General features: G+C 39.8%; 1 protein-coding gene across 2 annotated transcripts in view; it reads right to left on the bottom strand.

Annotated features, from left to right (window-relative positions):
• The window catches only part of MED13 (mediator complex subunit 13), a 65,441-nt gene extending 49,578 nt beyond the window's left edge, over nt 1-15,863 (bottom strand). For both annotated transcript variants that reach the window (XM_044000398.1, XM_044000397.1), the window contains exons 1-3: nt 15,081-15,863; nt 12,904-13,138; nt 3,373-3,541 (exon numbers count right to left, since the gene is read on the bottom strand). In XM_044000398.1, the coding sequence (XP_043856333.1) occupies nt 3,373-3,541; nt 12,904-13,138; nt 15,081-15,146 (470 nt within the window). In that variant the 5' untranslated portion in view covers nt 15,147-15,863. The remainder of the gene's footprint in view (nt 1-3,372; nt 3,542-12,903; nt 13,139-15,080) is intronic.
• Nucleotides 15,864-23,344: the final 7,481 nt, after the last annotated feature.

The raw sequence follows: 23,344 nt of genomic DNA on the forward strand, positions 1-23,344 counted from the left end.
AATCCAAGGCTGGTGCTTTATTCACCTAACTGCCCTGGCACCTACTTCTTAATAGAAGTATAATTAACTTTTCCCTCCACCCACCTCCCAAATTTGCTATTTCTCTTGGAATAGCCCTGTCAGGTACTGTTAATTTGAACCTCCCCAAATTTCTACCCCATTCTCTCCACATGCAAAACTACCAAACTGGCTCAAGCCCTCCCCATTTCTTGCCTGGACTGTTATAATGATCTAAACTGGTCTATCTTTAGTCTCTCCATTTTCTAAGATGACTTTCATAAAGTGACAGAATAATTTTCCTAATGAAGATATGTGACTTCATTTATACAATCTAATACTATGGTTTTTTTTAATGCCTTTACTATAGAAGAGGCCTTCACTACACCTGTCTAGAATAGGTCTTGTTCCTTTTGCCCTCTTTTCTCCTGCCTTCCTTCCTAACCCATTTTTAATGACTCCCTATTGCTGGAATCTCCTCAACTATAACCCTGTCAACAGAGAGACTAGATTATAATTAATACAAGATTTGGAGCTTGAATGGCCATGGTCTAATAAGGTTGCCATTAATGGCTCAATGCCAGCTTGGAAGAGGGTCTTTAAATATACTGTTCTACGAGTTCTTTCTTGCTGTTTTTTAAAAAACTTCTTACTCATTCTTTTAAGGTATACCTGTCAAATTTGCAGAGGATTCAAAGCCGGGAAGAATATTTAACACAATGGATGACCAAATTAAGACCTAAAAAGTTCCTGAACATGAATAAAGAGCATCCAGAAGAAGTAAACCAGAATAGGAAAGAGGCTCAAGGTCATGGGGGCTATATCATGCAGAAGTTTTGAGAAAACTAGGAAAATAATAGTTGCCCCAAAAGGGCCGATTCCAGTTCAATGTAAGGAAAACCTTTCTAACAATTAAAATTATAGGACTAGAGCCCTGTGATTTCACTGGGTATGGGGAACTTTTGTTTGTTTGTCTTAGTGAGGCAATTGGGGTTAAGTGACTTGCCCAGGGTCACGCAGCCAGTAAGTTAAGTGTCTGAGGCCGGATTTGAACTCAGGTACTCCTGACTCCAGGGCCAGTGCTCTATGCACTGTGCCACCTAGCTGCCCCGTGGAACTTTTGGTTTAAGGAAAACTATCATTGCAACTTAGCACCTTCTCAGCAATTTAAGGGTTTAAAAAGCTACTCAGAGCACTGAGAGGTTAAGTGACTTTCCCAGAGTCACAACACCAATTTGTCAGAATTATACAAAATAGAATGAGCTATGTTGGAGGAAAAGGGTTCCACCCTACACACTAGAAGTCTTCTAGCAAGAGCAAAATTATTTGTCTGGCATATTGTAAAGGAGATTTGAGCAGTCACGTGTTGTACTAGACTTCCAAGATCCCTTCCAGTGCTGAGATTTTGTGATTTGGAGCAAAGCTTCTTAAACTGTGGGTTGAGACCCCATATGGGGTTGTGTAACTAAATTGGGGGGGGGGGAGAGGAGTGTCATAAAATTTGGCAAAGGTTATATATACTGAAATGGGTTTTAAGAAATTTAAGGGGGTGCAGCTAGGTGGTGCAGTGGATGAAGCACTGGCCCCTGAATTCAGGAGTACCTGAGTTCAGAAGTACTGGCACTTGGTCTCAGGCTCTTTCCTCTGGACTCTGGTGGAGAGTGGAGCTAGAAATGTGCTCTCCCTTTAATAGATAGGAATCTTGGCCTTTCTCTCTCTTTACCAAATTCTTATTCTCCTTAATAAAAGCTTAAAAGTCTAACTCTTGCTAAAGCTTATAATTTATTGGTGACCACTCATTAGATATTTTAGACAGTTTAGCTAGAATTTTAGCCCTTAACATATGGCTAAAGACCTCAGACACTTGACACTTACTAGCTGTGTCAAGAAGCTCTTATTTATTTACAGTTCAAAATCTAGCACCTAGCACCCAGTCTTCAATCTTATTTGACCCTGCCTTTAAGTTATCCCTTATTGTTCTATTCCACACTGTATGTCCCTACCTTTCACCTCATGTCTGCAATATCCCTCCTTACTTGCCTGGTGAATTCCTACTTACTTGCCTGGTGAATTCAAGGCTCAAATAACATACTTTTTTTTTATTTTTCAAGGTCCAAATCAAATGCTACCTCTTCCATAAAGTTGGATGGTCTTCATGTTGATATCACATGGCACTTCAATTTATAACTTCCTAAAGCACTTAATAGTGTCTATTACAAGTGTATAGTGTGTCAATCTTTCCATAGCACAATTTTTTTTTGAAGGCAGGGACCGTATCACACTGAGCTCGTATCACACTGAGCTCAATACTCCTCTGCATTTTAGGTGCTTTAACCTACTCTTCAGACTACTCTTTACACATCCCAGGATAATTAGATTACTAGCTTTTCTCTATACATTCACACAGACTACTGCCAATGTTCTTGTTAGTCATGTCCTACAAATGACCACATTTGGAGTTCATTTTATAGATGAAGAAACTGAGGCAAATACAGTTAAGTGACTTGCTAGGGTCACATAGTGATTAAGTGTTTGAGGCCAGATTTGAACTCAGGAAGGTAAGTCTTCCTGATTCCAAGCCTGGTACTTTTGCACTTTGCCATCTAGCTGCACAACTGCCCATACAAGGGGTATATTCGATACAAGGCTGTCTATAGAAATTTTTATTCCTTCATGATGAAATTCAGGTACTACCATAAATCATTTAAAACAGAAAGCTGGATTTAGAGTCAAAGGACCTGGGTTCATCTTCTAGCTTTACAATTTATTCTTTTTGTGCAATCTTTGAATTGTCACTTCACCTAACTGGGCCTCACTTTCCTCATCCATAAAATGAGGGTCTTGCACTAAATGATCTCTAAATCTATGATTTTACAAAGCCTTTTCAGATGAAAGACTATGCTCTTCCAAGCTGAAAATTATTTCCCTGTCCTCGATTTCTTATAACATCTTTGGATCTCTTTCAAAGTAGCATTTTGTATCTTTTGACCCAGTCAAAGTCCACCTTATAGCATATTTATTTGTGTGCATGTCAGCTTACAAAGGACTGTAAGCTCCTTTAGGGCAAAAACTAATTTCTTCTATCTTTGTATCCAAGTATTTTACACTTAGCAAGCATCTAACAAGTGTGATAAATTTATTTTCTTAAATCACCAAACATGATTTCATTTTAGTAGATGGAATCTCCTTATCTACTTACTAATCTGTTCACTTTACATTTCTACTATACAAAATGAATTTATGCCACTGTTTTGGAACTATACTAATACTTACAATATGTAAACATAGATCTAAACTTTAGAGTTTGTTTTACTCCAATTCTTTATAACTTTTCCCAAAGAAAAACAAATGAAAATTAAAGCAAGATTGACTTACCTTTTATTTATAGGTTTTTCATCTTTTTCATAAGGTTTCACAAACCACTTGCCAATTCGTACAAAGTTACGGTTCATTAAACACCTCTCCAACAGATTGTGGACTGCTTTGAAAAGCAGAGTGCGGCATTCATAGGAAAGTCCATTCTCCCACACTCCATCTTCTTCTTCTATAAGGCCAATAGAGAGGGAGAAAACCCCATAACATTTTTGAAAAAAATCATGCAACGGATTATTCAGAAAAACCTAAGTTATATTCAAATTTCTATATTCATGAGCTCTACTTCCACAAGATATTCAAAACTATTTATATTTTTTCATATATAATAGGACATTAACAGATAAGACTGCAAAACTTAAGGAATAAAACTGGGGCAGCTAGGTGGCGCAGTGGATAGAGCACTGACCCTGGAGTCAGGAGTACCTGAGTTCAAATCCAGCCTCAGACAATTAACACTTACTGGCTGTGTGACCCTGGGCAAGTCACTTAACCCCAATTGCCTCACTAAAAAAATGTTAATAACATTAATTGTTGGTTTAAATTCCAAAGGAAAGACTATCAGCATACACTGAAAAATAATGAACTGTCTAACTTATTGATAACTGTCTCCAATTTTTTCTCACTCAACTTGTTCTTCCCATAACCCATCCACCACCACCTCAAATAATCATACAAATATGTTTTAAGGGGAGGGGAAAATCCTATCTATTTGTTAGCAACTACATATCATCCTCAAATACATATAATTCCCATTTCAACTAAGCAATTCCTAGGAATAAAGAAAAAAACATGGCAAGTTCTACTTCTGATAGTACTGGCTGTATGACCCTATCTTTAACCAGAATTCCTTAGACCAATGAAATCAGAAGTCAATTCTTATCTCTAATTCCCAAGGAATATTATTAAATTTAAAAATTATCTTTGAAAAAGCCTATCTTTAAAAAGTAAATTTTATAGAAAATAATTTATGGATTCTAATATGTCCATTAAATTATCCTAGTTTTTAAAACAGTATCGACTATTCTGAGAGCTATGGGTATTTGCCTACTTAAAAATAAATCTAAGCCGGGGCAGCTAGGTGGTACAGTGGATTGAGCACCAGCCCTGGATTCAGGAGGACCCGAGTTCAAATCTGGCCTCAGACACTTGACACTTGACCTTGGGCAAGTCACTTAATTGCCTCACCAAAAAAATAGATAAATAAAAATAAATAAATACAAGCCTAATAGTAACTGAGATTATTCTGGGTATAATTCATTACAAACAATTCTCAATCCCTAACCCCCTTATGGAAAGCAATAAGTTCTACATCTTGCTACAAATAAGGGTTAAGACTACTTTTATTTTCATTTACATCTTTTAAATTACTTAAAAATTAAAATTTTAAAGTATGAATAACCTTTTGATTGCAAGATGCATTTATTTAGCCAGCATCTTTAAAATTTGAAAAACCTCTCTCTCTCTCTCACACACACACACACACACACACACACACACACACACACACACACACGTCATTTTTTAATTACAAGGGAAAAACCAGTAAGTTTCAAAATATGGTTGCTATGTATATATTAAAGAGTGCAGCTATAAGAGCTTATACTTGCTATTCAGAGCTTACACAACACATGGGTAATACAACAAAACAAACATTAACTAGAAAGCTTAATGATAGTGGACTTTAACTGCACTATAAACCCTGAACCATTACAAAGGTTAAACAGTTGATTTTATGTTGATCTTTAAAATGTCCCTTAAATTACAGTAAAGTCTTTCAAATCAACTAATCATGGTGTTTCTAAAAGCTTTTCTGGCCATTCCAAAGTCTGAATCTGGAGTCAAATGGAAAAATAAGAATAAATAAATAAAATAGAAATCATTTTGAAAATCTTTAGTGTCAAAATTAAGAGCCCCATTTCTTTTTAACCACTGATATTTGAAGTCTAAATTTATCATAAAATGGAACATTTCCTCCCATACTAATTACATGGATATGCCCTTCCATCCAAAACCACAATGCTTTTAAGTTTCATTTTATTTTAAAAATAAACTCATGGTGACAGCTATTCACAATTAAAAACAGGATAAAAAAAGGTACATGTCAATTTACCTAAATGATTTAATTATCTAAATTACAAGTATATTTGGGTGTAGCTGAGAGAATAAAGTATTTACACCAATATTCTTGGAGGCTGAACCAACTGTCCGGCCAGGAATATTTTAAGGACATATTAACAGATTCCTGCGTCAACTATCTATAATACTACTTAATTTTATAAATTCTTCCTTGCTCATAAGCCACTGTTGAGCCTACCTCTAGATTCCTAATCTTATTGTAAACTATTTTTAACATGCTTTCTCTTTATCTCAAAAGATCCTTAGCTCCTGAGAAGCATGTGTGGTATCACTCATTTACATTTGTTATTTGTACAAATACTTAAACATCTCTAAAGTAGCAATAAATTTTAAAAATTAAGATTGCTTTCTATGTGCACATATATTTACATAAATAAGGATCCCTTTGGTAGTCTGGTGAAGCTTCTGGGCCCATTCTCAGAACAATGTTTTAAAAATACTTAAGACTTTGTAAGATTATGAAGAAAAACCATTTATATTTAGCTGTCAAACTATTTTAAAAGCTCCAAATACAGAAACAACCCCCATTAAATATATTCACTTACAAAATCAGAAAAACAATTTCTTACAATTTAAGTAGAAAATGTTATTGGTAGTCAAAACTGCACTTTAAGGTTTTTATATAATTTGTATCTTACATGCAAGTAGTTCACCTGAAAGAACCATTTTATTTTTGCTTTTTAAAATCCTGCTCCCCCCACCCCCAGTTTGATTAATTTCTAAGCATCTCTCTTCCATTATTCTAATTATATCTCAAGAACCTTGAGTGAACTTGATTTCAGTGGGGGGTCTCCCTAAGCCCCAAAGTTCCCATAGTTCTCATTAACACTAATGGGAATTTTGTATAAAACAAAGGGAAGGCTAGACCACCAGTTAGGCTAATCTAGGGCCAACAAGTCTCTGAAGCATTTCTACAACTACAAACTATGTGGTATTGTCTTATTAAGTACTGTAAATTCACTTTCCCTAGAAGTAATGAGCATAAATCTTAACTGCATTCATTGATGTCTATAACAGGCAATATTAGTCCCAAAATTAGTTGCACACTGGCGAAGTTAAAGGATACATTCTTCCCTTCTGTTAAAAATCAATAATAAACCTTTCTGGTGAGGGCGGATGTTATTTTGTAAGTCAGTTTGTATCTTTTCTGGGAAGTGTGTGTTGTGATACAATAAAACCTATCAATAAAAACTATTTAAAAAACACACAATGCCTTAAATGCATTTTGTTACTTCAAAAAAGATTAGCACCAAAATAGTTAAATTAACATCTTGGAAATTTTAATAGAACCTTTAAGGGACTCTGCCCGGTTACAAAACATTATTCTGTTATGTAAAATTGACACACAGAACAAACCACTGTAAAGTGCCTACACACACACACACACACACACACACACACACACACACACTTGAGCCCCAGGATCAACATCCATAGACAAGACCATATTCCTGTCTAAAAAGCAGTTTTCTTTCTGGCTTTAAAGTAAGGTCTTACTAAAAATTTCACATTACAAAACTACAGGGGCAGATAGATGGTGCAATGGATAAAGCACTGGCCCTGGATTCAGGAGGACCTGAGTTCAAATCTTAGCCTCAGACACTTACTAGCTGTGTAACCCTGGGCAAATCCCTTAACCCTCATTGCCCCGCCAAACAAACAAAACAAACAAACAAACAAAACTACAATTATAGTTCCTCTATTTCAATAGTAAAAATTTCAGGGGCAGCTACTTGGTGTGGTGCAGTGGACAGTGGATAATCTAGTTCTGGCCCCACTTGGGAACAAGTAGCCCAGGGGCTTCAAGTTTGACACCTCTGCTCTAACATATACTAGGTTTGCATTAAAAGTAAAAGCCAGGGGGTAGCTAGGTGGCACAGTGGATGAAGCACCAGCCCTGGATTCAGGAGTACCTAAGTTCAAATCTGGCCTCAGACACTTGACACTTACTAGCTGTGTGACCCTGAGCAAGTCACTTAACCCCCCATTGCTCTGCAGAATGAATGAATAAATAAATAAATGAAATTTCGGAGAATTTGCTTTAGGACAAAAGTATATAAGTATATAGACTGAAGAAGAAAAACACAAGATGCTGTTACTTCACCCAATTTTCTTACAGCCATGGTTTCCTTTTAGAAAAATGCTACTAATCTTAAAAGTAACCTTTTTAGAGACCTGCTTTTAAGAAGACCACATCTCTTTAAAAAAACTATTTAAATCCATTTATTTGCTTTCTGGGAGAAAAGGTAAGTATTTACAACACAGAATTATTGTGGGAAGAATACAAACTTGATCTCTGTCACTAACAACCTCTCTAAGCCTCAGTTCCTTATCTGTGGAAAAAGTTGTGAAGAGAGGCAGCTAGGTGGTGCAGTGGACAGAGCACTGGCCCTGAATTCAGGAGTACCTGAGTTCAAATCCAGCCTCAGACACTTAACACTTACTAGCTGTGTGACCTTGGGCAAGTCACTTAACCCCAATTGCCTCACTTAAAAATAAATAAATTAAAAAGTTGTGAAGAAAATAATTTCACTATTTTGCAAATCTACAATTTTACTACCTGGATTTGGAAAAACCCTAAGTGGTATAGAAATTCAACTAGCAAACTCATCTGCCATTCTAAGATCACCTTAGCGCTTCAGAGAGCCTCCTTATTAGGTTGGCCATAATGTAAAGTCTTTGGCCACAGCAATACACAAAAGACCATCTTCCAAATCAGACAGACTATGTCTGCAGCAATAATAGGTGAAAGCAAACTGAAAAAAGGTGATGGAGCCTTCAAATATGATTCATAATACCAATACTTTACCAGTTAAAAAGTTAATATAGGGGCAGCTATATTGCCTCACTTTAAAAAAAGAAGTTAATATACTCAGAACTTGAAATTTGTTTACTACTGATTTGGATTATCTTCCATCTAGGTAGCTAGAGTAATCAGCTAGCCACAAAGGAAACATTTTTTTAATCTAGTTCTGTCAAAATACTCAACGTGATATGCAAATGAAACCCAAAATGAATAAACCCGATTTTCAATCTTCTAGGATGACAGAGAAATTTTTAAATTGTCCACATCTGTGGTTGTCTTGGAAAATAAATTTCCCTAACTAATCTATTCATTCACTCAACAAATATTTATTAAGTGTTGAAGCCATAGTTGGCAGTATACAACAAAATGTAGAAAAATCTGATTCAAAGAAAACAACATATTGAACTTTGTTTTAAAGATAAAAATACCCTCCTACTAAAAATTAAAAACACAGCAAAAAGCACAAAACTAATTCCATGTAGCCAGATAATATTTGAGGGGGAAAAAAATTAAGGAAACAAATTAGAAGGCAGGCATAAAACACTTCACAAAAAGATGCTCAAGCCCAAACCATGATCCATTCATTTAGAATATTCATAGAAGCAAAGAATCATAAGAACCATAGAGATCAGGTAGTCCACATCTAATGTCAGAATCTTTTACATTTCTATACTAAAAATTACAGGTTACCCATGATATTATCCCTTTAAATTTGAAAGTCAGCTACCATGTCCCTCTAAATCTCTTTTACAGGTTAAGGAATCTTTCAAAAGGATGAAATTCTAGTTTTTGAATATTCTCTATAAAAGGCAGAAGGAAAGTTGGAAACCAAAAACCAGTAATTCCTGAACCTGGCTGCTTTTGTTTAATACCTTGGGGAGTCATTTCATAAATCATAACATTCTCAAAGCAAAATTTCAATGAACAAAAATTCCATGTTCATTATCAGGTTGGACAGAGGGTAATCTTTTTTTTTTTCCTGTTGACCAGTCTAAATTTTAGAAGGGCTATAATCTTACTGAAAGGAGTACACCAAAACACCTATACATTCTTTAAGCCTTAAAAACAAAACAAAACTAAACAAAACAAAAGCCAAGGACTAAGTCTTTATATTTGGCTTGAAATGAAGTATCATTAAACAATGGTAGGGTATCAGGATTCCCAAAAGTTAGGAATACTTCAAAAATATAAGGCACACAGTAACCTATTCTCATAAAAATACAAGCAACTATCTCATGTTGGTGCCATTTGAACAATAGCACTAATTCACTAAAACTAGAACTCAGTTGTTGTTAAATGGTTCTGGCAATAAGTGATGAGAACAGAGCTTCTTTACACCAACTTAATACTACTTTCAAGATCTAAGCCAAGGTAGAACCACATATTAGAAACATGACTAGGTCAAGTCAATCTGAGGCTCATCTATAAAATCGGAATAAAATACTTGAGCTGTCAGCTTTATCATATAGCTTTATTTATATAAAGCACTTTTACAAAACTTTTATATGGTTAAAGTACCATATAAAAGTGAGCTATTGTCAGAATAATTAAATGGGGTTTCTACAAAATGAAAGGCTCTATCCAACTAGAAGTGAATTTGTTCCATATCATGTGTATCCCTTTTTAAAAAAATCTTAACAGCCAAGGTCAGACAAATTTAAAAAATGGAAAGTTGACAACATAATTACTATGCTGACCTAAGTAAAAAAAAAAAGTTGAAAATTACTACCTTTTTTTGCAAAAGAGAATGTCATGGTTCCTTCCAAATCAATAGAAAATAGAAGCACGGTCATATTTGAGTGACAGGATGTTAGGTGCTCTACCAAAAACAAGCAAACAAACCAAAACACCTCATACTGTCCATACAGAGTAGGCTCAGGTTAAATTAATGGAGCTTTGCAGCTACCATCTGGATCCTTCCGGTTCCCCTTTCCTCAGTGCTACACCTCCACTTCTGGATTGCCTCCTGCAGCTGATGCCACCCCCACTGTCCAGCTGCTCTCTTCTCAGGGGAGCTTAAAAGAAAGCAATGGAGTGACACAGATGGGGAGCGAGAGAGAGCGAGAGAGAGCGAGAGAGAGCGAGAGAGAGCGAGAGAGAGCGAGAGAGAGCGAGAGAGAGCGAGAGAGAGCGAGAGAGAGCGAGAGAGAGCGAGAGAGAGCGAGAGAGAGCGAGAGAGAGCGAGAGAGAGCGAGAGAGAGCGAGAGAGAGCGAGAGAGAGCGAGAGAGAGCGAGAGAGAGCGAGAGAGAGCGAGAGAGAGCGAGAGAGAGCGAGAGAGAGCGAGAGAGAGCGAGAGAGAGCGAGAGAGAGCGAGAGAGAGCGAGAGAGAGCGAGAGAGAGCGAGAGAGAGCGAGAGAGAGCGAGAGAGAGCGAGAGAGAGCGAGAGAGAGCGAGAGAGAGCGAGAGAGAGCGAGAGAGAGCGAGAGAGAGCGAGAGAGAGCGAGAGAGAGCGAGAGAGAGCGAGAGAGAGCGAGAGAGAGCGAGAGAGAGCGAGAGAGAGCGAGAGAGAGCGAGAGAGAGCGAGAGAGAGCGAGAGCTAGCTGAGCTAGAGACAGGAGGGACTAATTACTCCAAAAGGGAGGCAGATTGCCTGGGGGAGGGGAGGGGGAAGGAGAGACGGACTACCTAAAAAGATTACTCTTATTTGGGTCTGATTTAAGAAACATTTTAAACTTGTTATAGGTAAATAGGTACTATATAAACTGAAACACTGAGTTTTATCAAAAATCCACAGACTACACTGACTGAAACACTGAGTTTTTCCAAAATGAGTACACACATATACTAATACTAATTATACTTCAGACTATTTCAAAATAATTATTTCCACATTGATAAATCAAAAATTATTTGCTATTTGTGAAAGTATACTTGGAAAATTTCTTGTTTAAAAGTAGCATGGTGGTAATTTTTTAAAGTAGTCTCATTTTATTGAAGCAGTAAAACATCTTGAGCCTAGGAGTCTGAAGTTCCTTCAAGTTCTGTCCCCTGACACCTAATGACTGTGTGTACCTGTTGAGATACATTGGCTCATACCGATGAAATCACCCTAAATATCTAGTAACTAAAATGATTCTTGTTTTAATTTTAAATGGGGTAGGGTGTGGAAACCAAAGCTCAATATTAATACAAAAGGGCATCTTCACTGCTCAAAGAATCAAGTAGAATAGCTACAGCTAGGCAAGCATTTTTTATACCCTTTCTATGTGTTTAGTAATCCTTCAGTATATAATGAAAGGCAAAAAACAGTCCCTGAGTTTAGTGTTGGGGAATAGCAGAACAGATTAGTGGAACCTAGTTTTACTCTGCACAGTCTAGCACAGTTCTAGCATTGAAGTGTAGCTTTGTATGAAATATATGGTCAATAAAGGGATGTTGAATGAACTTAGCGTAAAATGGAATAGTTTGGAAGTTACATGCCTTAAAGTTAAGCATGCTCCTACTCTTGGGTATGCATTAGAGTTCCTCTGTGGGTATTTTCCTTTGGGTGTCAAATCACATGTTTTTTCCCCTTGCAGTTTTTAAGGATTGTTGCTTAATTTCTAGTGTAACAACTATTACCCATACTGATGGCATTTTGGAAAAAAGGTCAGTTCTTTAATGTAGTGAGCTTTTAGTGTAAATGAAGATACTATACTAAATACTAGTATACTACACTATACTAAATCTGGACAACTCACATAACCAGAACTACTCTTTAAGTACAGTAACCTAACCTTATTTGTATAATGCTCTAACATTTATAAAAAAAATTAAAAAGGCAATTAGGGCAAAGATCCCCACATTTTATGGTGGCTCAGAATTTAAGTGACTTATCCTGGGCCCAAAGAAATGAAAAAGTGGATAGCCTTCATTCATCTACACTAGGTGGTTATCAGATCTTCTAATCCAAATTCATAGTGAACTGTTTGATCAAAAGTTGCTTATTCAAAATCAATACCTAGATATTTAGAAATTATGAAGTAATGAGAGTCACCTGGGACATTGAGAAGTTAAGTGACTAGCCCAGGATCAGAAATATATTTTGGAGGAAAGACTTGACTTTTATCCATACTGCCTCTCCATATCCATATTGGATATCTATACCATGTTGCCTCTCAATTATTCTTAGCCTAGCATCATAAAATTAGAACCCTGAAATGCTACCAGAAGACAGAAGTAGAAGATAAAATCCAAGTCATTTATGTTGGTCTTCATCCAATGAAGTTCTGTATCAGATTTCATTCTCAATTGTTTTGTTTAGGTTAATGTTAGTATGCATTCTCTGGATATGAAATAAACCAATAGTGGAGATGCAGAAGCCTATAGGGATTAGTGACAGGGAGAAGGGCATTCAAAATTCTACAATTTGCCACAGAAAATCTACAACATGGAAAACAAATAGAGCTAATCAAGCATGGCAGGATCAATATTCACAGGGAACTGGAATAATAAAATTTAATTTAGTCTGGCTTCATCTATGATCACTTACCCTTTTTTCTTTTTTTGATATAACCTTTTTAGTGGTAAATAAGAAAATGAGCACCTTTAACACAGTCCAAAAGATTCATTACTCTATCACGTTACAAATATATAAAAAAGTTCTCACCTGCTAAGTCATGATGAATAAGGTCAGCAAAGTTGGGGTCCTCACCCCACCAAAATATCCACAATTCTCTTCTTCCAGGTCTCTGATCTCTCCGCCAAACACCAAGTATATCTGCCTTAAGACAGCGACTAAAGCTGCTCAAAATGGGGTCTTCTTCAGTCACCGGAAACAGAATTGGGGCAGAAGTTGGGCCTTGCCATACATAGCGTTTCCATTTAATTCCTGTCAAATCAGCCTAGAGTAAAGAAAGTGTGAATATGTTATCTTACACTAATAGAGCCAAAAAGTTTCCTTTAAAGTTTCTCAGATGTAAAGTTATGCAAGTTATACTTCGTCATCACATATAACATATTTAGAGAACAATTTATTTCTGCTATATTTGACAATTTCAAGGATAAGGGCTATGTCTTAATTATATTTGTAACCTGGGGATGTTTTGCAAGCAGAAATCACTCACAAGTTTGTTCAATGAATATTCCAATTTCTAACTGCCTACCTATAAAACCAAAAATGTTGGGGGGGAAAAAACCTCAAAGCTGAGAAGTATCATAGGACGGAGGCTGTCTAATCCAACCCCTCTCATTTTACAGATAAGGAAAACCAAGGTCCAAGGAGATTAAGTGATTTCCCAAAGATTACACAGGCTGTAATATATCAGACTGGATCTGAACCCAGTACTCCCCACCATACCAGAGCTAAAGCAGCATTGCCTTCCCTCAAACTCCTTGAGAGTTTTAAAGTATCTTGTAATTACATATTTACAAATTAGTAACATTTTATGAAAATAAGCATTTGAAGGAAAATCCTGATTCTTTGGAGTTTTAGGCAGTCTCTATTATTTGTTTATAATGAACTGTCAAATCTGTACTAGTCTCAACACACCTTGCTCTTGTTAGAGGTGGATTTTTTCACAAACCTCGAGCACACATACATAACTCAACTGAAGTTGGAGAAACTAAGATAAAACCTAGTTTCAAGTTGTGTGCTCAAAAAGGATGACCATAGCATAGCCCAATTATAAGAAAAATATTTCTCCGTATTTCAAAATTTAGGATTGTAGGGGAAAAATTATCAGCTGGTATTTCACCATGTCTTCAGCCTGACTTCAAGGTGCAAAGCTTGGAGGTGCCAAAAATGAAACTGCTGATACATGACCGGCAGCTTACACTTGCCAACTAGTTATGCTCCCATCCCCTCAATTCATTTTCCAGACTATGATATCCCCCCTTTAATGTTTCCCTTACACACAGGCAAACAAAAAAGGTCAAATTAGTCACGTAAAAACAAAAGCTGAGTTTCAGATTTAGAACTAGAAAAAGTTTGCAACAGTTGAGATGTTTTCAGGCCTGGTCAATCTGGCACAATGCATTCCTCCTTAGCTGCCTAGCATCTCGCTCCAGTTAAAACAAGGAGCAGTCTGCTCAAAATATTTTAAAATGCATACCAAAATATACACAAATATAGAAACATTCAGAAACACTACAGCACCTCCTCCACTAGTGCCCTGTACTCACACACAACACAATGTTCCAGTGAGAGCAAGATGGCTAGAAAATTGTCAAAAATGGAAGGGAAAAAAAACTTTGTTTTCAAAGTAATAATTAAAAAAGGAAAAAAAACCCTATGAAATGGCATCTCGGCAATATTTCAGAGTTCTCCCTGCTAGTTATAAAGGTGAGCAAGTTAAGGGGAAAAAGGGGGGGTGAGTCTCTCTGTTCAATTTTAACAATTTTAATTCTACAATTGTTCGGTTGTCTGGGGTTCTGGGTCGAGCTCCTTGAACAACGGCAAATTTAAGAGGGGGGGGAGTGAAAGAGACCAGAGCAACCCAGTCATAGAAAAGTGTGATGGGCACCGAGAGAAAGCAGCAGCTGAACAGGAGAAAGGGGTTGTCGGTCCGGGCCTGGCAGCGAAGGGGAGAAAAAGGATTTGGGGAGGGGGATTCTGGGGAGGGAAGAATCAAGAACGAGGCCAGGGGGCTGGAGCTTGGGATGGGGGGGAGGGGGCCGCCGGCCGCCAGCAGCGGGAGGGGAGGGGGCCTAGCCCAGGCCGCCGGGGCCTAAGCCGGAGCCGGGGCAAGGGCCCCTCGGGACGGGGGCACGCACTCTCTCCCTCCCTCGCTCCCTCCCTCCGGCCGTAGCTCGTCCGCCCGCTCGCCCGCCTGCTCCCTCACTCACCAGGCAGAAGAGGTTACAGTGACAATCCTCTAGGCTGGCCCCGTTCGGCACGAAGCAGGAACTCATCGTCCCTCACAGCCGCCGCCGGCGCCACAACCCACCATCCGCCATTACCGCCGCCTCCGACCAGAGAGAGAAACACAGACGCCGGGGAGGGAGGCGGGCGGGCGGGCGAGGGAGCTGGGAAGGGGGGTGGAAGACGAGGCCGCCGCGGGGCCGGCCAGCCGCCCGCCCTCTCCACCCACTCCCGGCGGCTGCCCCGGCCGCGGCCCCGGGGCGGAGGGTCAGGCCGGGCCGAGCCTTGAGAGGAGCCCCGCCCGGGAACGAGGGGGACGGGACCTGCCGCCGCCGCTGCCTCCTCTGCCGGGCCCCGGGGACCCGCCGCCCCCCGGCACAGCCGAGGCCGACGGGGGCTCGCTCTTTCTCACACTCACTCACACACGCACTGGCACGCACACGTAGCCCCCCGCGGCACGAGAGGAGAGATGAATAATTAATAATAAATTACAAAATAAATAATTAAAAATCTAAACAGAGGCCGCAGCACCCGGACCCAGACTCGGGCGCAGGGAAGGGCGGGCGGGGAGGCAGGCAAGGGGCAGGGTAGGCAGGGCAAGCGGACGCGGCTCCAGCCCCGGCCCCGGCTCGGCAGCGGCTCCAGCGACGTCCTCAAGCCCGGAGTCTCCTCAGCAGCAGCGGCGGTGGTGGTGGCGGCGGTGGTGGCGGTGGCGGCGTCCGCGGGCTGAGACCATTCTTCACTGGTGGTTTCGCTTCTTTCCCTCCCTCCCCCGGACCGGGCCGGGCCGGCCTACCCGTCCGCTCCTCCCCCCCCTCCGCCCCCCGCGGCCTCACCGCCCGGACGCGGTCGTCTCCCCCATTTTGTGGGCCCGGCGGGCGGTGTTTTTCCCCCTTTAATCCGAATTCACGGGTTTTCCCTTCGCTTTAATGGCGGCCGCAGGGACCAGCTCGGCCTCTCCGCCTGCCCATTGGACGCCGAGGGGTCACGTGAGCCTAGACTCCAGGGGAGGCGGGGGGAGGAGGAGGAGGAGGAGGAGGAGGAGGAGGAGGAGAGAGGGAGGAAAGGACCAAGGGACTGAGGGGCCGGGAAGCCACAGAGCCCCGGCAGCTCGCCGCTAGGGGCGGCCTGGGAAGCGGATGACTGCAGAAACAGCGCCACCTAGGAAGTGCCCCTGGGTCGGAGACCGAAAGTGCGTTTCTAGCCGGCCTGGCACCTTCCTGGGAAGTTACAGAAGAACTGAAAAAGGCGAGAAAATGGCAACAGTAGCTGAAGAAGGTTAACTTTACAGCTTATTTCGTATACAAAGTATTGCGGATTGTGTATTGCCCTGAGCAGGCAATCGATCAATGAATGGAAAATAAGTAGGAATATTCTAACTTTCCTCCCCGCGACTCTATTAAACCCATTTTACAGATGGGGAAACAGGGCCATAAAGACGAAGTAACTTTCTTTTAAAAACTTTTTCAAAACAATTAATCATAGAATCATGGCCAGAAGGGACCTTAAAGGTCGTCTGCCTAGTCCAACACACACATCTTACAGGTGAGGCTTAAGGGGCTGAACTCACACAGCTAATAAGTATCAGAAACAAGGATTTGGCACTATGCCAAGCTGTCTTTGAAGTATTTCTCTCTTTCTTTTTTTTTAAACATTGCAGTCATTTCCTGATTTGCCACACTCACATACTGGACTGTCCTTTGTAACACAGATCTGATCATGTCTCTCTGCTGCTCAATAAAGTAAGTGGCTGCTTATCACTTCTAGGAGCAAATACAAACTCCTCCTTCATAACCTTGCCCCCCAAGTGCCTTTCTCAGGTTCATTATACATAATTCCCCTTCAAACACTCTAAGGTCAAGTCAAATTTGCCTTCCCCCCCCCCCCCCCCGCAATTCCTTATTCCCGATGTTCCATCTGTCAATTCCATGTTTTCATAAAGGCTGTTTCCCATGCCTGGAATGAATTCTCTTAGCAACTCCACCTCTTGGAATCCCTAGATTCGAAGCTTAGCTCAGGCACTACCAGGCACATGAAACCTTCCTTTTCAGATTCATCCTGCTACTTGTGCCTCCCCCCTCAGAAAAATACTTTGTATATACCTATACGCATACTTGTTTTCTCCAATAGAATGAAAGCTTCTTTTAGGGACAGATTATATTATTTTTTTCCGTGGCATCCTCAGCTGTTAGCGCAATGCCTACCTAAAGCAGTGCCTAAAACACGGTAGACATTTGACAGATGCTTCTTGGTAGATTGATTTACAAAGACAAAAATAAGCAAAACAAATGGACAAATAATGGTAGTTCACCTTTGTATAATGCTTTAAGACTTGCAAAGTGTTTTACACACATTCTGATCCTACCAGCAACCACATCTTAAGGTTTTAGACAGTTGTGCACCTTACTTCCTCACCTCTGTACTGAGAGGAAAGATGCCTTTCTTCCTCTCTTTCTCAGGCATCATTGAATTTAATCTGAGGTCGGCTGCCTTTTAGCGTTGTTTTCATTTATATTATGCAAATGTAGTCGTGATGTATACTGTTTTCTAGATTCTGGTTTCTTCTCCCTGTATCAACACATGCAGGTCTTCCCACTAAGTTTCTCATATTTGGTGGTGGTTATTTTTTTTTAACCAATGCAATAACATTACATTCATATACTACAGTTTATTCATTCAATTAAAGTGGGCACTTCAGTTTTTTGTTCTTTGCTTTACAGCCACAAAAAGTACAGCTATGAGTATTTTGTTCTATTTGGGACCTTTCTGTGATTACCCTCCCTGAAGTATAAACCCAGAAGTGGGATTGCTGAACCAAATAGAATGAGCAGTTAAGTGACTTTTCTCTGAGTTCCATTTTGTTCTCCAGAATGGTTGGACCAATTCACAGTTTCACCAACACTGACTATTTCTGTCTTATATCATCTTTGCCAATTTGATGGCTGTGAGGTGAGAACTCAGAGTTGTTTTAATTTGCATTTTTGAGGTCATTAAATTTTTATTCTTTTTATTATGAACTTACATATCTGGAGCACTTGTTTCATATGTCTGGTGATCAGTTGATTTTCTTCTTCTGAAAACTATTCCTATCCTTTTGGGTGAAATCATTTTTTCCAGACTAATACAGAGTTGGTCAGAGGTAGAATTGAAATCCAGATCTCTCCAGATTCTAGGGCCAGACCTCTTTCCATTGTGCCACACAGCTTCTCTAATGGATAGACTGTTTCAGTGACCTATTGGAATTCTTTGGAAGAAAGGTTTTCTACAAATACATTGAATTACTATGTATACTCTTTTTTTGGGGGGGGGGGGAGGCAATTGGGTTTAACTGACTTGCCCAGGGTCACACCAGATAGTAAGTGTCAAGTGTCTGAGGTAGGATTTGAACTCAGGTCCTCCAGAATCCAAGGCCAGTGCTTTATCCACTGTGCCACCTAGCTGCCCCTATGTATACTCTTAACCTACAGAAGCTCTACCTCCATACTTTATCTCCAGGATTGTGACTGCAACCCTAGGTTCTTAAAGGCCCTGTCCCATCAGCAATCCCTAACAATTACAATAATAACATCAAAGATCACTGTTCCCAGATCGCCATAACAGATATAAAAATAATTCAAATTTTAAAATATTGCTAGAATTGCCAAGTTGTGACACAGAGACATGATGTGGGCACATGTTGTTAGAAAAATAAGGGATAGGGGGGCAGCTAGGTGGTGCAGTAGATAGAGCACTGGACCTGGATTCAGAAGGACCTAAGTTCAGGTCTGGCCTCAGATACTTGACACTTACTAGCTGTGTGACCCTGGGCAAGTCACTTAACCTCCAATGCCCCCACAAAAACAAAAACAAACAAACAAAAAAGAAAAATGAGGGACAGACTTGTTTGATGCAGGGTTGTCACAAACTGTAAAATTGTAAAAAAAAATGTAATCTCTTTGAAGTACAATAAAGTGAAGCACAATAAAACTGACACATGCCTGTGCTCCATGACCTAAGGGTTTTTCCCCTGGGGGTCCCCCAAGCCTAGAGTGCTCTCTCTCCCCTTCTCTGCTTCTTACTTTCCCTGGCTTCCTTTAACCACCAGTTATCTTCTCACCTACAGGAAGCCTTTCCCAATCTCTCTTAGTATAACATATATTAGGTTTGGGGTTTTTTTTTAGACATACTACTATTGCACACTTGGTAGACAATATCATAGTATAAACATAACTTTTATATGCACCAGGAAACCCCCAAATTTATGTGACTCACTTTATTTCAAGATTCACTTTATTGTAATGGTCTGGAACCAAACCTACAATATCTCTAAGATATCCCTGTATCTTGTTCAAGAAACTGCAAAGAAACCAGTATTACTAAATTAAAGGCCATGTGGGGGTAGGGGGAGAGCTGTAAGGTATAAGAAGACTGAAAAGTTAGTAGGGGTCGAGGTTATAAAGGGTTTTGAACACCAAACAAAAGATTTTATTGTGACCCTAGAGGTGATAGACTTGGGAAGGTATGTTAAGATAATGGAATGTGGTAGATGAGGGGATTTAGCAGATACTCAGGGGCCCACTTGGAGATTGATCAAAACTGATTGAATTGGGGGGGGCAGCTAGGTGGTGCAGTGGATAGAGCACTGGCCCTGGATTCAGGAGGACCTGAGTTCAAATCCAGCCTCAGACACTTGACACTTACTAGCTGTGTGACCCTGGGCAAGTCACTTAATCCCCATTGCCTTGTCAAAAAACAAAACAAAACAAAACTGATTGAATTGGGTGAGAGCAACTGACTTAGACTGGCTTACTTCCAGTTAACTAGATTGTAAGCACATCTGGCTGGTACTTAAGAGTGTACTTAAGAAGGTATTGTTCCCAGAAGCTTAAAAACTTTGAACTTTACATTGAGCCCACCTTCGGGTTTAGTGAACCAATGAATTTGAATGACACTAGCCAATCAGCTTGAAGAAACTCCCATTTCTTTTTTCTTTTTCTTTTATTTCTTTTTTTTTTTTGGTGAGGCAATTGGGGTTAAGTGACTTGCCCAGGTTCACACAGCTAGTAAGTGTCAAGTGTCTGAGGCTGGATTTGAACTCAGATCCTCCTGAATCTGGGCTGGTGTTCTATCCACTGTGCCAACTAGCTGTCCCAAACCTCCCATTTCTGGGAGGGGAACATGAAAGAGGAAGCAGACGCTGTCGAGGGAGTTCTTCTTTGGTTGGAGAGATCTGCATGGTGGCAGGACTTCACAGGGGAGTTAGGAAGACTAGGATTTCCATGCTATCATTCTCAATCTTTCTCTTTTTACTATCTTATATCTTTTAATAAACCCTTAAAAGCCTAAACTGTTGGTGAATTTATCAGTGATTTTAGCCAGTTTCCCCCCAAAACTGGGGGGGGACAGATTAGAACCCACATTTAGAATTTTAAACAACACAAAGGGATGGAGTGACATGATGAGACCTGTATTTCTTGAAGATCACACTGATAGTTTACTAAAGTGTGAACTGGAATAGGGAGAGACTTATGGCAAGCAGGACAACAGTCTATTTCAGTAGTCCAAGCAGAAGATGATAAAAGCCTGGCGGTGTCAGAAATATATACAAAAGATGTTACAAAGTTAGAATTAACAGGCCTTCACAACAGATTGAATATGAAAGGTGAGAGAGTAAGGAGTTAAAGATGGCACCTAAGTTGAGAGCATAGGTAACTAGGAGGACAGTGGTACTCTCAACAGAAATAGTGAAGTTTGGAAAGGAGAGGGCTTTGGCAAGGAAAGATAAGTTCAGTTTTGGACATGTGAAGTTTCAGGTGTCTACAGGATATATAATTCAAGATGTCTGAAAGGCCTTTAGAGATGTGAGGCCTAAGGTTGGCTAGATAAACAGATTTGAGAATCATCAGCATAGGAATGATCATTGAATCAATGGCAGCTGATGATACCACCAGATGAAAGAGTATAGAAGGAGAAGAAAAAAGATCCAGTACAGAGCCCTTTGAGACACTCCTATTAGCAGAAATGACATAGTTGAAGATCCAACAAAGGAGACTAAAAAAGAATGGTAAGATAGGTGGGGTAGAGTGAGGGGGTGGGAACCAGGAGAAAGTAGTGTCACAAAAACTTAGAGAGAAGAGAGTATCAAGGAGAAGAGAGTGGTGCACAGTATTAGAAGCTTCAGAGAAGTCAAGAAGGATGAGGAATGAGAAAAGGTCATTAGATTTGGCAACTAAGAGCTCTTAGTGCCTTTGGATAGAGCAGTTTTCGTTGAATGATGTGGTCAGAAGCCAGGCAACAGAGAGAAAATGAAGTGGAGGCACCTCTTCTAGACTGCCTTCTCAAGGAATTTAACCACAAAAGAAAAGAGACAAGAGGGATAGCTAGATGGGGGAAGAATGGATGGATGAAGGTTGTTTTTCTTTCAGGATGGAGGAGACATGGTCATGTTGTAGGGAGCAAGGAAGCAGCCAATAGACAGGGAGAGATGGAAGATAAATGAGAGATTGGGCATGATTGAGGAGACAGCCTGTTGGAAAAGATATAACATTTTGAAAAAAACATATTCCTAACTCCCTTTTCCTTCCCAGGAAACCCTTATTCAAAAACAAACAAACAAACAAAAAAACAAAAAGAAAAAAAGAAAGTAGATCAATAAAACTAACCAATAAATCAATTTAGTCTGCTAGCATGTACAATATTCCATATCCATAGTCTCCCATCTCTGCAAAGGAGGGAGGGAAGTACATTTATTTCCTCATCTCTTCTTTGGGACAAAGCTTATTCATTATAATTACACAGCACTCAGTTTCTTTTTTAGTTATTATTCTTTTCATTTACTTTGTTGGAGTCATTGTTTATATTGCTTTCCTGGTTCTGTTTACCTCACTTGGCAAAGAGCTAACATTTATATGACACTTGAAGATTTTCAAAGCACTTTACAAACATTATCTTATTTTATCTTCACAACAACCACAAGATAAAGGTACTATTATTATGCCTATTTTATAAATGAGAAACTAAAGGCAGACAATTAAAATTGCACCAGGTTGCAAGCTAGTTTCTAGTTCTGCTGCTGCTACAAAAGTTGCTGCTGTAAATATTTTGGTGTTTATGAGAACTTTCTATCTATCTATGATCTCCTTGGGGTATTTACCTACCGGTGTGGGATTTCTGGGTCTAAGGACATTGCCATTTTAGTAATTTTCTTAGTACAATAATTGATATTTTTCCACCCAGAGGATATTCAAAATGTTCATCAGGCCTTAGAGGTTTATCTAGGAACACTCATGCTTACTTGGTAATTACTTTGTAGAGACTTTTGTTTACTTGTCTGTGTACTTGTTACAACCATCCCTCCAGGAGAATGTAAGCTCTTTTTGGGGAGGAACTGTTTCCTTTTTTGTCACTGTATTCCCAGCATTTAGCACACTGGAGATTCTTAGCAGATGCTTATTTGATTTGAACCAAAATTTTTATTGCATTTGTAGCTGATGAAAATGGGTCTCATTGAGAAGATGGAATCTAAGCTTTTTGAGATCCCTCAGTTCTCTTTGACTCAAAACTTCTCATTGTCTTTCCCACCTTCTCTCATGCTTTGCTCCTATCTCTGAGGTAAAAATGACCATCTCATTTCTATAAAAAGATGGTGTTTCAGACTGACTCCTTTTGTAAGACAAACTGTCAATCAATGATGCTTTTCATTGTTTTTTCCTCTTGGATGCTTCCAAAACTTTTCCTCACCTGCTGTGGTGTTTCCCTGACTATGCTTCATGTGGGCCTCTTCCCCGGCTTTGTCCTTTTTTGTTCTTGGTCTCAGTTTATGGCTTTTTTCCATTCCTGTGTCCTGGACCCTCTATGGCAGTCTGGCAAAGCCTATGGACCCCTTCTTGGAGTCTTTTTGAATACATAAAATATATTGGATTACAAAAGAAACAAACAATAATTTATCAAATATTAGTTACAATATTTGATATATAATTAATCCCCCCCAAATTTGCAAATCTATCCCAGCTCCAGAGCTGTAGGATAGGCCTCTGATGGGAGGCTTCATTGGAAGTGCTTTAATACTGAGAAGTAGCCAGCCAAGAGCTGCAGAAGAGGCCCCTGGGTGGCACATTCTGAAAAGCACAGTGAGCTGTTGCGGAAGTAGCAGTGGACACCCTTGGATGAGTATGTTGGGTACCATTTTCAAAGAGCTTCAGGTTGGAGTGAAGAGTTACATTGCACAGAAGTGTTACATTGCATGGTGCCAGATGCACCATGAAGGGGA

This window comes from Dromiciops gliroides, chromosome 4 (genome assembly GCF_019393635.1).
Source record: "Dromiciops gliroides isolate mDroGli1 chromosome 4, mDroGli1.pri, whole genome shotgun sequence".
In the NCBI taxonomy this organism is placed as follows: domain Eukaryota; kingdom Metazoa; phylum Chordata; class Mammalia; order Microbiotheria; family Microbiotheriidae; genus Dromiciops; species Dromiciops gliroides.